This window comes from Phalaenopsis equestris, unplaced genomic scaffold, assembly GCF_001263595.1.
Source record: "Phalaenopsis equestris unplaced genomic scaffold, ASM126359v1 Scaffold000134, whole genome shotgun sequence".
In the NCBI taxonomy this organism is placed as follows: Eukaryota; Viridiplantae; Streptophyta; class Magnoliopsida; order Asparagales; family Orchidaceae; genus Phalaenopsis; species Phalaenopsis equestris.
In genome coordinates, this window is record NW_018164576.1 from 1,286,992 (window position 1) to 1,303,789 (window position 16,798).

General features: G+C 34.1%; 1 protein-coding gene across 7 annotated transcripts in view; it reads left to right on the top strand.

Annotated features, from left to right (window-relative positions):
* The window catches only part of LOC110021343 (tRNA pseudouridine(38/39) synthase), an 81,378-nt gene that overhangs the window by 38,309 nt on the left and 26,271 nt on the right, over window positions 1–16,798 (top strand). For all 7 annotated transcript variants that reach the window (XM_020719796.1, XM_020719801.1, XM_020719798.1 and 4 more), the window contains exons 8-11: window positions 341–386; window positions 711–807; window positions 8,444–8,504; window positions 8,627–8,757. In XM_020719796.1, the coding sequence (XP_020575455.1) occupies window positions 341–386; window positions 711–807; window positions 8,444–8,504; window positions 8,627–8,757 (335 nt within the window). The remainder of the gene's footprint in view (window positions 1–340; window positions 387–710; window positions 808–8,443; window positions 8,505–8,626; window positions 8,758–16,798) is intronic.

The window sequence follows — 16,798 nt, forward strand, 5'->3', positions numbered from 1 at the left end:
TATGTTGCTTTGCCTATTTTATTATATGTGTATATATTTTTAAGGGCCTTTTGTTTGCTTGTTTTTGGAAATTTGAATAACTGGTGAATTTTTAGATTTCATTATTACTTTGTATGCAAATAGAAATTAATATGAAATTTAAAAAGTCCTTTCATATCCCTCAAAAGCGCGAATTCATTTTTCATGGTTTGTTTTGTTGACCTTCTAGATTTTTTGTTACTGATGAATTCATTTTTCATGGTTTGTTTTGTTGACCTTCTAAATTTTTTGTTACTGATGTTAACATGGGTAAATGAACATTTTCACAGGAACTTTAAGTTTCTATTTGTATTTTGTGCAGGTTATTTCTTTGTATCTACGGTCAAACGGAAAAGAAGTCGAAGGAGGTAATCAAAATGAATCATGAGGTTTTGTTGTAACTTTAATCCTCTACACCTACTTGCAGATGTCGTTTGTTAATCTAAAATTATATATTTTCTCTGTTCATTGTGAGGATATTCATTTGCGCCCTTATTCAGCTTAATTTGTTTTTTGTTGAAATGAGTAATAAAAGTTCTCATCCAATTAAGAGGACAATGTCGAGGCTATTTTTGCTAATCTTGTAGACGAAATGATACTGGAAGTATTTACTTTATTAGCTTACATCTTCAGGTTTTATTTCTGATATAACACGTTTTTTTGAAATGAGACTATTTGATTTCGTTATGCAGGGGAGGAAATTAATTATGTTATGGTGCTAAACAGAGTTCTTCCAAAAGATATTCGTGTAATAGGATGGGCTCCTATTTCATTAGAATTTAGTGCAAGGTATATTTTTTCCCCCGTTATTCTTACTACTTTTCCCTTATTAATAGTGTCAGTACTACTTTCATTTATGCCTATATTTTTGTAATAGAATGCATGCAGAAGCTTCAAATTTTATATTTAGCATTTAGATTTCTTTTCCTTCTTTGTTCCTTAGCATGAGTAACTTTATGTTTGGCATCTTAAAATTCGGGGATGAAGATGGGACCGGCGCTGATGCAAGCATTGCAAATCTCAATATTTTTGTTTGTTGGATATGCAAGATACATACATTGAGATGAGCAAAATATTAGTTTGCTTTTGGATTTTAATCTTTGTTTTTTTCATTTTTCTGCCAAGACTTTTGATGATTTTTATGGGTAAAGTATTTGTTCTTTAATGTTTTAAACTCTTTTCTCTGGTATCGTTTGGTTTTTATGTAGGTTTTGATTTTGATCGATTTAGCTATTTTATATTGGAATGCTTATTTTATTTTGTATCTGGATTTTGGATTTCAAATTTAGGTTTTCTTTTTTTAAGCCTATGATGATTTCTGCAAGAATGGTTAGCTTTATTGTTTATTCTATTTTAGTAGTAAGCTTTGTATTTTAATTTTGGTTTTTTTAAAGTCAAGTATGTGATGATTCCTATGAGAATGGAGGTGTGTTTTTTAAAGTTCTAAACCCTTTTCTATGGTATGGTTTGTTTTTTGTGTTATCTTTGACCTGAGTTGATGTAGCACTTTGATCTCTTTGGTTCTTTAGTCCATATATTCCCACATATTTTTTTTATTTCCAGGGTTTTGGTGTTGTCAAACTGTTTGCTATTTGGTTACTAGCTCTTGACTTGTGATCCTTTGAATATTAAAACCATTGTAATTAATGGCATCTTGCTTGCCTTGTGTGCTTATTGTCATGTACTAAAATCAGTTCCACTAGTATTGAACTTTGATTATGAATTATTTTCCTCTTATTTGCTCTTGTAACGGCCTTGTGCGATTGGAGAATATAGATTTTCAGCGGAACCTATCTCCTTATTTGGACGTGAGTTTTAGATTGTTATTTGTTGATGTCTTTCGTTTGCTTTATTTTATTATCTAATTTAATGTTTGATATTCTTGAGTGATTGATTATTTTCAAATATAGCACCATTTGATTTCTTAGATTGTGGTTCAAAATATATTTCTATTAAAAATTTTGCAAAATCATCATGTGGATAGATTTTGCTTATTTTCAATTTTCATAAAAAAAGTGTGTAGTTTTTGTCTTCATTTTTAGTCATTGGTTATGAATTTGATCTCGTGGGATTATAATCTTGCACTTTTTTTATAGATTTACCTTAGGGAAGATTGAAATGTCCTGCAAAATGTTTTGAAAACGCACTTTGAAGCTTGTTTTGTGTGCAAAGCAAAGCATAGTCAGGCTTCACATGCTTTGCTTATGTCGCACGACATTTATGAGCGAAACGTGCGCTTCACACTTGAAGTGCTTTTTGAAGCACTGAAGCAAGAGTCAGGGTTATGATTTTGCGAGAGGAAACAAAGCCCAAAAATAACGACTTTGATTTGATGTTCGAAAGAGCCAAGCATCGTCTTCGATATCGAGCTAGAGTTTGAAGCGTGCTTTGAAGGTTATATTCTTCCTTCGACTTCAACTGTTGGAGGCAGACGTTTCGACCATAAGAGGTAGACGCTTCAACTGCAAGACGCAGATGTTTTGACCGTAGGAATTTTTAGAGGGTCTCCTTTGACGTTCGACTGAAGGGAACATGTCGAGTTTTGCCAAACCCGCGGGGGAGAGCTTTCAACCTTCGACCAATCGAGACACTAAGGTTGTCAAACTCGCCTCGCCGAATCCGCTCGATCAAACCCGCAAACAGCTCACACAAGTAGCCCATGGTAACTGTTAATTTTTTAGGAAGATTTGCACTGATGCTACTCAATTACTATGTATTTACATATCTAACACCTAAAGTTAATCATACATTAATATTAACAGGTATAACTTGAAACTTAAATGTTTTCAAGCATAGGGACAGGCAAATTGGTTCATTGCAGCTTGGAGAACCAGATATTGCGGGTTCTCTGTGGTTTTCCCAATGTTCTTATGCTTGATTTTAGGAATGGAAAAAAATGTATTTGAATTAGGTTAGTTTTTACTTTTACTTCAAGCAGGCCCAACAACTTAATTGCAATAAACCATTAATAATGGTGCGTGACTATTACGAATTTCCGTTTATTTTCTCCTACAACTCACACAAAGCCTGAATGAGTTGTTTTGTTATTGGGCAGTTATTAAAAATGAATTTCTTTGAAAACAATCTTAATGTTGGCTGATCAGTTGCTTTCGTATTGTTAAAATTCTTAAATTTCCTTCTTGCATATATCCTTAATGAGTTGCTTTGATGTTGGGCAATTATTAAAATGAATTTGTTTGAATACAGTCTTAATGTTGGCTTATCAGTTGCTTTATTATTGTTAAAATTCTTAAATTTCCATCATAATGCTATTAGAAATATATCATACGCTCCCCAGTTTTTAGATAAAAAAACTATATTTATTAGATTTATATGACCTATAAGTCTCTTAAATTTCCATCATAATGCTATTAGAAATATATTTATTAGATTTATATGACCTATAAGTCTATTGTTTATTAATCCAGTTTCCTTTGTGCTTTACGCTTTGAAGCAAAAAAAAGCTTGTCCATCACATTGCACTTCGCGCTTTAATAACACTAGCCCTACATCAAGTTTAGTATGAAAGCTTTAGCTTGTCTCAAAATATCAACTGTAAGTGGTGGTGAAAGGATGATATTTTGACAAATTTGTAAAACTAATTAATTGATTTACTAAATAAGCAAAAATCAAATGATTGAAACTATTTATATTTCAAATTTAAAGAGCGAACTAAAATATTGGGAACTCCTCAGTTTCATTTGCACGAACAAGATGTTGAATAAAATTAAAATGATGAACCTGTTTAATTTTAATGTTAAAATCTGAAGGAGTTGAGAAATTTATTGCAAGAAAGCATTCAAAAAGAACTTGTTCAATTTATGATTATGAAACATTTGGTATTCATAAACTTGGTATTCATAAACATCGAATCTGTGACATAAGATGTACTATAATTAATAAGCTAAACTTCAATGATGATTAGATAAATCGTAAAATTTGTTTTTATTAAGTAGTAGAAATTTAGGATATTTTTTTGAATTGCAAACAATGTTGGGTCAGCATAAATTTAAATTAATTGGGCAAGCTAAAGTATATTGATTGACTATGGAAAAATAAAGATGAGATTGGAAGAGATCCTACTACTAGTCAACTACTTTGATTGGAATGAAAAATTACTTGAAGAAAAATATTTATTTATTATTGCAATTGGATACCTATGAATATGAATATAATGCTTTGAAATAAGGAAATAGTTTTGTAATGGAATTTATGAACAAATTTGAAGAATTAACATTATGTTTTTAAATCTTTGAAGATTGTAAAATGCCATTTTGTAGGTTTAGATTTGAATCAAGGCTTGACATCAAGAAAGATGCACTCTCATCACATTCCCTCAAGCTTTTTGTTTGAGTAGCATTTGAGTTTCAACAATTTTTTTTTGAAATTTCCTACTAATGAGAATAGTACTACACACTCACATACTCACTAAATGTACATTTTTTTGTCAAACTAGTCAAATTTACTTAGCTTTGTCCACCACTTCTAAAGGGAATAATACCACCATTAACAAAGAGAATAAGAGAAATTTTACTGTTATTTTTTTTGGTTCAAAAGTTTCTGCAAAGCTGTTTAATTGCCACTAGATTGGTCATATGCAAATGAATGTCAAAATAAAAATTTGCATATTGATGTGGAGAAGTGGATAATGAAATCAATTAAGGGGATACCATTTATGAATTTTATAAAGAGATAACTAATTTTGACAAAATTTTAATAGAAAATTCTTTTTAAGTGTTATTAGGTCATATCATTGCTCTATCTAGGGCTTGAGTATGATTGTTAAAGAACTCTTATATTTCTTACATATTTCAAACATGATGTTAAGCTTATCATAGATGATGATTGTGGCTAATGATATTTTTGCTGCTCATATAATTCATCTTGTGAGTTTAAAATTGTGTTTATTTCTTTTTAACGCACCGACGTGAAAAATGTCATTTTCTATCTCTCAGATTTATTAGATTCCAAGCTATGTGTAATAACTCTCTTGATGATTTTGTTATTTTAGACGGATGTTTGATTGTGGCATATTTTCCTGCTCTTAGATAGGCAGTGCTTGATATGCCTCATGTTATTTTGATCTTATGTGTTTTGCTTTTCGTTTTATGATGCTAGCCTACGTAATCGGCTAATTGCTGGTTCATGCTATCTTTTTAATGAATTTATCATATTTTACTGCTTAAGGACATCATATTTAATGAGAATTGTGTGAATTTGCTTATCATTTGAACTTGAAACATGATACACATCATGATTCACATGAGATAGCTTTGGTTGAAAATTTTTTGATTTTTGTGATACCAAGTTTTCTGGTGCCCATGGAACATTTTACATAAAGTGATGTTATCTATTTTAATTCTTTTCTTATGGATGTGGTGCTTATTATTCTGATTCAATTTCTGTTATTGGACTTCGGCCTGACTTACTTTGAGAGGTTTAATGCGTATGTACTCAATTGTGATGTGGAGAGAATAATCTTAAAACCTGTTCAGCTTAAGAATACCTCTTTGTCTGTTTCAAGTAATTTGAGCGTTTAAATTGAAGAAAGCAAGAGATATATTGAACCAACATGCTTTTGAAAATGAGGGATAAAAGAAAATTTTATTTATGCTTTGATGTCTACAAATTTGTAAGATGTTGTCCCTTGGCTTGTGCTTATAATTGTTTGGTTTCAAATACTTATTTCCCAATGAATTGCCACTCCAGGCGTATAACTATTTGTTCTATTCATGGACCATAATTACCTGGTTTGACACATTTTATTTTGAATCCATGCGATCATGCTGAGTTTAATAGATAAATATATAATTTTCCTTGGCATGGATTCATTTTGGAGAGTATGAGTCCCTTTGTGACTTCTACTTATGGATAAGAGAAATGGTAGTCGATGAATATGTGGATGATATAACATTTAACGAAATTATGATCAAATATTGAGTTCCTATTTATAGGTTAGATTATATGTTGGATATGATAACTAGAGATGTTACTATAGAGAATACAAATCTTTTTAGGACTAAAGATGAATTGCATGAATATTTGATGATATCTTTTGGATTTATTAATGTACTGAATATTTCAATAAGCATGATGAATCAGATTCTTCGAGTTTTCACTGCTTTTTTTTTTCTGTATTTTAATGATCTATAATAAGGGTAGAGAAGATTATTTGGTATATCTTTGGAAAGTCTTTGAAGCACTGTAAAATGAAAAGTTATATTTAAATTGAAAGAGATGCTTTGTTACACAAAATGTGATATTTTTGGGTTTTATTGAAATCGGTGATGGACTGTTTGCCAAACTTAGCAAGTTGAGGAAATTAATTTGCTAACCCTAAGTTATATTATGTGATTGACTGTTTGCCAAACTTAGCAAGTTGAGGAAATTAATAATTTGCTAACCCTAAGTTATATTATGTGATTCAAAGTTTTATGGTCGAACTTCTTTCTATAAATCATCATCTTTTATCTCTTCAAATTAGGATTTCCAAGTTCAACGTCTTTGGTTCGACCTTTTTTAGATTCTAATACATGTCAACAAAACACCATCCATTTTTTTTCTTTTGTTCAGTAAAGCTGAAAACCTCTGTTTTAGGTCTTTCTAAATGCTTCAGCAAAAATACAAAAGATTGAAGTAAGAATGTGGTGGAATAAAAATATCTTTGGTAATATTTCAAACCTGATGAGTGTCATAGAGGACAGTGTTCTTAAATGTGAAGGTGATACCGCTGATCACCTCCTTTCTTAAGATGAAGAGTTTAAGTGGAAGAAATTGGTTTCTAAGGATATGAAGAAAAAGCTTACAAATGTATGTGTGCTCAAATGTTAAGTATATGTATTGGAAGAGTCTAAAGTCAAGGATGCCCTATTGTTTATTTTAATTAGTTGTAGGTGAGGCTAAGTAGAAATGTTTAACCTACGATAGAGAGTTTTATGTAGTTGTGCAAGCTCTTCTATACAGGACATTTCACCTATTACTTGAGGAGATTATCTGAGATTTTGATCATCAAGCATATAAGCATCTATATTCACCATGACAAAGGACAAACATACTAAATATGTTTAATTTTGACCAGAGTAGGAGTTTATACTGATACATTATACTAGAGTTGAGAACATGCTTGTTGATGTATGGAGTAGCGCAGTGATTTTGCATACAATAAAAATCAAGGTGAGGATTATGCTATTTGCTAGTACTTGAAGGAAACATATAATGAATTTTTTTTCTTTTTTTTGTAATATAACATAACTTAAATTATGAAACACTTGGGCTTAATAAAGAATTTATGGTTGAAGATGACTATCTTTTTAAGGGAATTTATTTATGCATTTTTTATTCATTTTAAAGAAATTTTCTTAATCTAGAATTGCATGGTAGTGTTGCTGTAAGACATTTTGGTTTGGATATAGCTATATGGCTGCAGCCAAGTTTGAAGTTTGATGTAGCTCAAATTATCTCATAATCCTGGACTTGTCAAACAAGTAAAGGAAAAATATATGAGATTAGATTACACATACCCTTACCTATATATTATGAGCTTTGGGATGAAATTAACTTAGACTTTGGGTTAGGATTGCCCCAATTTTTTAGGAAATTTAAATCCATCTTTTATCTTGGTTGGTTTATTTGTCAAATTTTGAATTGGCTTAGTTTTTCTATGTATTAAAATGTCTAATGCATCATATTTTGCTGATTATCTTTTAGTAAAGTAGCTAGATTGCATAATTTGTCTAAAGTTATTGTCTGGCTGAGATGTGAATTTCATGAAATATTTTTAAATTAATATGGAAACAGCCAGAAACTCGATTAAAATTTTCAGTTGCTTGTTAAATACAAAGTAATGGATAATCTAAAGTGGTTAATAAGAGTTTTGAGGTGTTTGTTATGCTGTATGCTAAAGGAGCCCGAGTGGCTTTAGCATATTTTAGTCATTCATATGATGATTGTTATTAGAATGGGTTGTGTTCTCTTATGTTAACTATTCTACTAGCTTGTCTAGTTTGATTCCTTGTGTTGGCTTGAACTTCGACCAATTCAACCCTTTAAAGTTTGTCATTTAGTTTAGTTTCCTAGTGTCTATTTGGTTCAATTTTTGTGTTTCTGCTGTTGTTGTGACTTATGCTACTTAATTACTGGCCTTTGATGTGATTCTTCGAGCAATATAATCATCATAATTCCATAACTCGAGGCTTCCTTCCTTGACTACTATTATTCCTTCAGTTGTGGAATTTCCATCGGTTACACTAGGCTATGATTTTCTTTGATGGTTACCTCTACAGGATTACAATAACTCGTATTCTTTTGGGATAATCCTATTTAACTTATTTTATGATTTTGTGAAATTGAAGGTACTTTCTATTATAAGTAATGATTCTCAAGACATGTTTAAAAAAATATAATTCAACATCTTGATTCATTGCAGGTTTAGCTGCCTAAGCAGAGAGTATGTGTATCTTTTCTGGAGAGGGTCTATGGATATATCAGTTAGTACTTCATTACTTTTTTGTGCGTCTTTGCATGCATGTTATTGTCTTCTTTGAATAATCATAAATATTTATATTAAGTAGTAGTACTAAGCAATGCTTTTGTTTGATGCAACAACCAGGTTATGCAGAAAGCTGCCCAAAAGTTCATTGGGGAACATGACTTCAGAAATTTTTGTAAAATGGATGCTGTAAATGTGAAAAACTATAGGAGACATATCACAGAATTTGCTATATCTCCTTGCAACAAGTGGTAATTTCTGATTTGATTGACGTAAAATCAATTGTTAAGATTACATTAGATAATTTTTTAGCAGGGAAAACTATTATTATGTGTGAAAATTTTTTTTTCTATCTTATTTCCATTAAATATAACCTTTTTTGTCATCGGATACATTTTTTGTATTACTGAATCCTCTATAATAGAACAAACCCCTTAGCTGTGATTTCAATGAAAACACTTCTAATTTGGTTAATTTGTTGGTTTTATCTTTTGCTATTTTTTATTTGCTGGGAGAAACTACTTTGAAATAATCTCCCAGTTTCACTGCGGAATAGGATCACAAGATTCGAGAAAAGCGAAACAATAAATTTAAGCACAGAAGCAAATCCAAAACAACCAGAAAAACACACGAGAATTTACGTGGAAAAACTCGAGAATGGAAAAAAAACCATGGAGCCACACCACCATAAATTAACTATGAAAATCAAATAATTTTACAAAGGACTCACACAAGTTTCTTCTCTACACTCACACGAACAAACTTTACAGGACGCTCCACAATCTTCCTTCGGCCCTAAGCATGCCGAAATTCTAGAAATCCTCCTTTCCAACTCTTATCTCCGTCATCTAGAACTTGTTGAAGAACACCAAAGGAAGACTTACACCCAACTCATCATTACGCTGTTCAAAAATGATTTAAAAACTAAGAAAGTGGAGTAACTGCACTGTGAGCTTAGCCCCAAGCTCTCGGGATCGTGCCTAGCAAACTGGGTGCTTGATCGCCGTATCCTTTGTTTGCTCCAAAAATATGGGCGCTTGAGCTCTCAAAGAGGACACAAAAGCGCTCTGCGCCCCCCTGTCTGGCAACATCCAAAGGTAGGCGCTTAGGTGTCGGGATCTTGGGTTGCTTTTGCTCTATATACACAACAATCTCCCACTTGGAAAAAATAGTACCCAACACCAATCCTATGTACCTATACCTCCATCTGAATCGCCTTTGGCATGGCTCACCCATGATCTCAATCTTCATCAAACCTAACTGAAGCCATGCACAATTTCAGTTTCTCAACAGTTACACCTTTGTCAACATATACACAAGATTCTGAGCTGTGTGTATCTTCTCCAGGAACAATTTTCCATCTTCAAGAAGAGAGCAAATGAAATGATACGTGGACTGAATGTGTTTTATTCTGGCATGAAAAATAGCTTTCTTAGAATAATGAATCACACTCATACTGTCACTAAAAAGTCTTCCAATTCTCTACTCCTTGACCTATTCTTCCATAAAATTTTGTTGTCAAATCATCTCCTTGCTAGCATCAGCACTAGCATCATATTTGACCTCCATATTTGGAAGTACATCAATCTTCTGCAACCTGGAAACCCAACTCACCGTTGTATTTCCCAATGTGAAGATATATCCCATTATATTTCTCCTGTTATCCACATCTCTTGCCAGATCTGAATCTGATCCCTATACTTCCATAACAATGTGCTTTGTTGAATTTTCTCAAATATATGAGAATCCACTTTACCTCCTCCCAATGTTGTCTGTTTGGATTGCCCATGTACCAGCTTATCACTCCCACTGTCTATGCAATATCCAGCCTGATACAAATCATCGCATACATCAAACTTCCAACTGCTGAAACATACAGTATTCTCTCCATTTGTGTTTGCTCTGCTTTAGAGTTAGTTGATAGCTCCTTAGATAATTTAAATTGACTACCTAAGGGAGTGCTTACTGGTTTCTCCTCATTCGTGTTGAACTTGTAGGATTTTTTTAATATACTCTACCTGAGACAATCTTAGTGTTCTTGCACTCTTGTCTCTGTTGATTCTCATTCTGAGGATCTTCTGATTGGACCTGAAAATCCTTCATCTAGAACTCACTTGATAACTGATTCTTCAAGCTCCTGATTGTCTCCTTATTTGTTCTTGCAATCAGCTGCTGACCTCATTTTTGAAGTCATTACTCTTTTCTTTAGGATCCTCAAACTCACTTGATAACTGATTCTTCAAGCTCCTGATTTTCTCCTTATTTGTTCCTGCAATCAGCTGTTGACCTCATTTTTGAGGTCATTACTCTTTTCTTTAGGATCCTCGGATCTATCTTTAGGGGTTCTTATTGACTATCTTGGAAAATTAGAATTCGGACCCAACCTTTTTTGAAATTCTAGCCACTTCTTATTTCTCTTGTGGTGTCTCGCATTGATGATCTCAAAATCATCGTTCTATGGTCGAGTGGTAAAGGACTATCATGTGTAGACTCAGGGAGAAGTTCCTTATAGGATCTCCAGCCCTAAGAAAACCACTTAAGGACTTTATCATCACTAAATGCACAAAATTCACTAAATTGCACAAGATCGAATTTAAATTGAGCCTAAAGGATGAGTGAAAATGCGAACTTCTCTGGATAACCTCCGACGACAAATGGACTATGCCATCATGTGTAGACTCAAGGAGAAGTTCCTTATAGGATCTCCAGCCCTAAGAAAACCACTTAAGGACTTTATCATCACATGCTGCACAAAATTCACTAAATTGCACAAGATCGAATTTAAATTGAGCCTAAAGGATGAGTGAAAATGCGAACTTCTCTGGATAACCTCCGACGACAAATGGACTATGCCAACGCGTCAATGACACCAATTTTAGTAGAAAAAGACACCCATTTTGTCATATTTCTGACACGAGCAAAATTGCACGCAAATCGATGAATTAATCAAAAAGACTTCCAGTGGTGAAACGGACGGCGCTAGCGCGTCCAGAATGCCAAAATTACCTAAAAGGAACATTCAATTTTCTACAATCTGACACACGAATAAATAAACTTCTCCGGATAACCTCCGACGACAAAATGGACTATGCTAACGCGTCAATGACACCAATTTTAGTAGAAAAAGACACCCATATTGTCATATTTCTGACACGAGCAAAATTGCACGCAAATCGATGAATTCGTCAAAACGACTTCCAGTGGTGAAACGGACCGCGCTAGCGCGTCCAGAATGCCAAAATTATCTAAAAGGAACATTCAATTTTGTACAATCTGACACACGAATAAATGTGCATAAATCAGATTTTGTTCTTGAAATACTAAATATTTTTTTATATATTTATATCATTATTTATAATAAAGTTTTTTAATCTTAAACCCTAAACCCTATTCCCGCACACTTAATCCTCCGTTCGACCCCGCGACGTGGTCAGGTGCTTGGCTCGTCTCCCTAGTTTGCCCTAGCTCCCATGGCTGATCCACGCGGCAATCTCTTCCTCCTCTCTCGAGTCTTCCCCTTCTTCACACGACCGCTAGCCTCTTCGGGGGCCGAACTGGCCGAACCTTCTTCTCTCGTGGTTTTGTCGTCTCCCTCTTTATTGTGGCGATTGCTACCTTGTCGTTTGATTCGCCTACCAGTGAGGCTGTTAGGTGGCTGTCCTCCCTTTTTTCTCTGGTTATAAAAAGGGTTTCTCGTGTACTGTTTTGGGTTGTTGAAAATTTCTTGAGAGAATGGGAGGTTGTGGTTTTACTGTTTGAGGCTTTTAGTAAAGAAAGCTCTGCCGAAATCATTTGTAGACTAAGTTCTCGTGTGCTGGGTGTCATTCTTGGGTTGTTTTATGAAGCTTTTAGGAAGGGAACTTTTGCCGAAATCCTCTTTAAGTTAGATTCTCGTGCGCTGCTGTTTTTTGAAGCTTTGAGGAAGAGGATTTCTGTAGGAGTGGTTTTCTTGAATCTGTCTTATAGTTTTTTTGCTTCAAGTCTGCATTAGAAAGGTATTCCCCTTCTTTCCTCTATTTTGCACTATTTCGGATGGCATCCAAAATACTTCTTTTCTCTTCTAAAGCATGTGAAAATAAAGTTAAGGCCTGTTTTGAGATTTAAGCATAGATACTTGCTAGAATCAGTAGAAAATGAAGCATGATATAGATATTTTTTTTTCTTTTTTCTGCTAAAAAATACACGATGGATAGAATTTTGGAACATTCCTGTGATTGCCATGAGATGATAGCTGCCTATTTGAAATATATGTTAAATGAAATGATGGTTTGGGTCTTGATTTTAAGGCTCTCTATTATTTTTAGCTTTATTCGATTAAATGCTGGAATTCGTTTCAAAGCTGGATGACATGTTGGCTCTAAAGATTCATGTACACTTATATTTTTCCTGTTATTTGTTTCTATTTGAAACATATGCTGACACAATACTTTGGAATATAAGGCTCCAAGGAGATTATTTTTAGCTTTATTCGATTAAATGCTGGAATTCGTTTCAAAGCTGGATGACATGTTGGCTCTAAAGATTCATGTACACTTATATTTTTCCTGTTATTTGTTTCTATTTGAAACATATGCTGACACAATACTTTGGAATATAAGGCTCCAAGGAGAAATATTTTTTTTAGCTGATTTGGTCCATTTGAAGGGCTCGGTTTTTTGGCTTTGTTAGGTGGAAATATTGGATGGAAATTTTTCTCTGTTTTTCCCGTCTGATAGGGTTCGGTTTTAGCTTTTTGGAGTTGGATTCTTATTGGAAAATTTTCTCTGTTTTTCCCATATGGTAGGGCTCGGTTTTAGCTCTTTGGAGTTGGATTCTTATTGGAAAAATTTCTCTATTTATCCCATATGGTAGGTCTCGGTTTTAGCTCTTTGGAGTTGGATTCTTATTGGAAATTTTTCTCTGTTTTGTAAGGGCTTGGTTTGGCCCTTTTGGGATAGAACTTATGTCGGAAATTTTTCTCTGTTTTTCCTCATATGGATGGAGTCGGTGTTAGCTCTTTGGAGTTAGATCCTTGCTGAATTTTTTTTTTTATATATAGATGGGCTCGGTTTGGCTCTTTTGGAATTGAATTATGGTTGGAGGTTTTTTTTTTCAATTTTGCCTCTGTGCTGGGCTCGGTTTGCCTCTATATTGGGCTCGGTTTACCCGTATGTTGGGCTCGGTTTTGGCTCATTTGGGTTGAATTCCTGTTGGAAATGCTGGTCTGTTTTTCTCCACTTGGTGGGTGAAGTTTTGACTTAAACTGTATTCTTTTCTCTAACCCTTATGTTGAGATTAATTGAATTTGAAATAAGGAATTGGTTTGGCTCAAAAGCTTATCTGTTGGCTTACTTTTACTTGGTTTAGTTGAGCTAAAACTGTGTTTTACTTTTGTGGGCTCAGGTATGCCTGTTGTGGTTCCCTGTTTTGCTCTTCTTCTTGGGCTCGGGTTTACTGGCCACAGTTTCACAGTTTTCTGTTTTACCCCTTTGACTGGGCTCGATTGGGTTGAAAATTCTTGATATAACATTCCTTTTGAGATTTTTATTGGTAATCAAGTTTGTCATTCCAAAAATCATGATTTCAATATCTACCTTTATGTGGTGATGTTTGATACAAGTAAACTAAATTACTATCATGTCATATGTGATGAAAATGGTTTCAGTCCTAATGATCTATAATAGCTTGTCCATTCAATCTCTTATGTATATCAAAGGCAATGTAATGACAATATATATGGTGGTTTTGTTTCACTGCTCCTAACCGTGAGTCTTAATGTGGTGGCTTTCTTTTTGCTGTGAAGTCTGTCTAGTGGTTTTGTTCTGCTGCCTTTAACTGTGAACATTCTAATTGGTTTCAGTCTGTCTTGTTTGGATGTTCTTTGCTGGGCTTGGGGCTCGTTTTTCCCCTCTCTGCCCTTGGCCGTGAGCCTTAATGTTGTAGTTTTTTGTTGTGGTTGGTTTGGACTTAACTCTTTCTTCATTTCTGTTGTAGTTTGTGTTGTGGTTGGTTTGGACTTAACTCTTTCCTCATTTCCCCTAGCCATGAGCTTTGTCCTATTTACTGTCTTAAATTGTGAGTTTATGTTGAAGTTTGGTTGTGCATTTCAAAATTTCTATTTGTGGGCTTGCTCTGAGGCTTGCCTGATCTCTTTCCTGGCCTTACCCGTGAACTCTTGCTCTCCTTCCTGCTGTTACCCGTGAGCCCTTGTTCTCTTTTCTTGGCCTTACCTGTGAGCTTAAAGGGTGGAGGCCTTCTTCTTGCTGCCCCTATCCGTGGACCTATTCAGTTGAGGCTTTTCTCTTCTCTTGGCCCTACCCGTGAGTCTTAATTTGTGATCTCTTTGTGGAATAGGTTGGGCTAGTGGTTGTCCCTCTTTATTACCCTTGGTTATGAACATTTATATGGTTTTATATGGATAATTTCATGCTTATGTGATATGAAAAACTTTTAATTGAGGATGGATATAAATGATTTTTGTCATTGGTATGATTTTTTTTTTCTGGAAAGTTAGAGAGTTAACTCCTCTATTGGTTAGTGCCCCTTCTTTTGTGAAAAATAGAAGGTTCATACAATTTCATTTGAAGGAAATATAGGTTGGTGCAAATTTGATTCATGAAGGGTTTGAAAATTCATAAAATTGCTATTTGGAAAGGATTTTTGGAGATTCGACGTTGAAGTTTGGATAACATAAATACTATATTCGGGTTCAGGCATGGATGTGTGAGTGCATATAAGTGATGGAGCCATGGGTACAATGTTATTTTAATTTTGGGCCCATTTCAATCTATTTAAAACAAAAATTTGGAGAGGATACCCTTCTTGGGTTGATCCAATTATATAAAATTTGAGAAGATGATATACTCTTGATTGATTCAAGGTTCTTGGGCTCTCTTTTGAGGGTTGCTTCACCCTTTATCCTTTCGATCTTTTGGATGGATCAATTCCTCCTCTCTCATCCCTATTTTTTTAATTTTTTTCCTTGCTTCTTGGTTCGATTTTCTATGCTTATGTCTGATACATAAGTATTGATACATAAGTACTCATATATAACATTTTGCTATATATGAAACCATCAAGCAAGGTCGCAAATAGGTCGGTTTTGTTTTGGGCTTAGGGCGATGATGACAAAGACATGCCGGTGGTAGAGCAAAATAATTTTTTATTCTACAACATCAGAACTCAATTTTGGGACCTGATGAACTGTATGATGAAAGTATCATTCACCGACACAAAACTAGGGGACCCGTACCTTCTTAGGTTGTTGGTGGTCCTACGCCCGATGACGTGATCGACTCGTGGACAACTATACATTTTAAAACTGATAAGAACAGACATGATAAAAACAGATACAATGTTTTATAAAAAATATATATATTTTTTCAGTACAAAATTAATACAACTTCCTTTTTTTATGTCTGAAATTCATGTGCATGCTAAAATATAAATTTTAAATATGTTGCAACTTAATTGTCCACTTGTTGATTACCGTTAGGTTTTGTAGACACCCTTCTAGTTGAGTGGCGGGTTCTATACATACGGGTGACCGATAGTAGTCTTCGACGTCACTCGAGTACAAATATATTATATTTGAGCCTAGCCCCGACCCGAGTGCTTGCAGTCCCCTTTTTTCGGATTTTTCGTGTGTTTTATCGGAATTTTTGGACAAATCACTCGTGGTCTTTTCTTTCGGGATCTTCCCTAGGTTTTTGATATTTTTCTTGGAATTATCATTTGTCGATTTTTTGAAGTTTTCCGTCTTGAGTTATTTGTCGATTTTCTTGAGTTTTTCCAGGTAATGTTTCTTTTGAATATACAGTGTATATTAGCTTGCTTAAAGGAGCAGCATACCTATCAGATATACAGATTTGATTTACATTACAACATTTCACAGCATATTATTATGTTCACCTTCTTTACTGTGTATTATACTGCTTATTTTCTTTTATGCTGCATGTTTTATTATTTTGTTGCACACTATACCTTAGAATATGAGGCCAGTAGTTGGTTTTATAGGAGGTACCCGGTAGTAGAGCGTTGACTAAACAATTGCATATACATTTAAAATTAACATCAAATCCGGAGGTGCTACGACGAGGAGCTTGGAGCGAATACCGTGGGCAGCAGGACAAGGACATTCAGAAGAGCAACGTCAAAACAAATTCACATCACTAATTACTTTCTTTGTTTAAATAACAACCCATAGAATTTCGAGGTGGTTTGCCTAGCGCAGCGTAAACCTTCACATATCACTTTTAGGCTTTTGCATAACCCTGTTGTGCAATTATAAGTCTTAACATTTTTAGGCTTCCA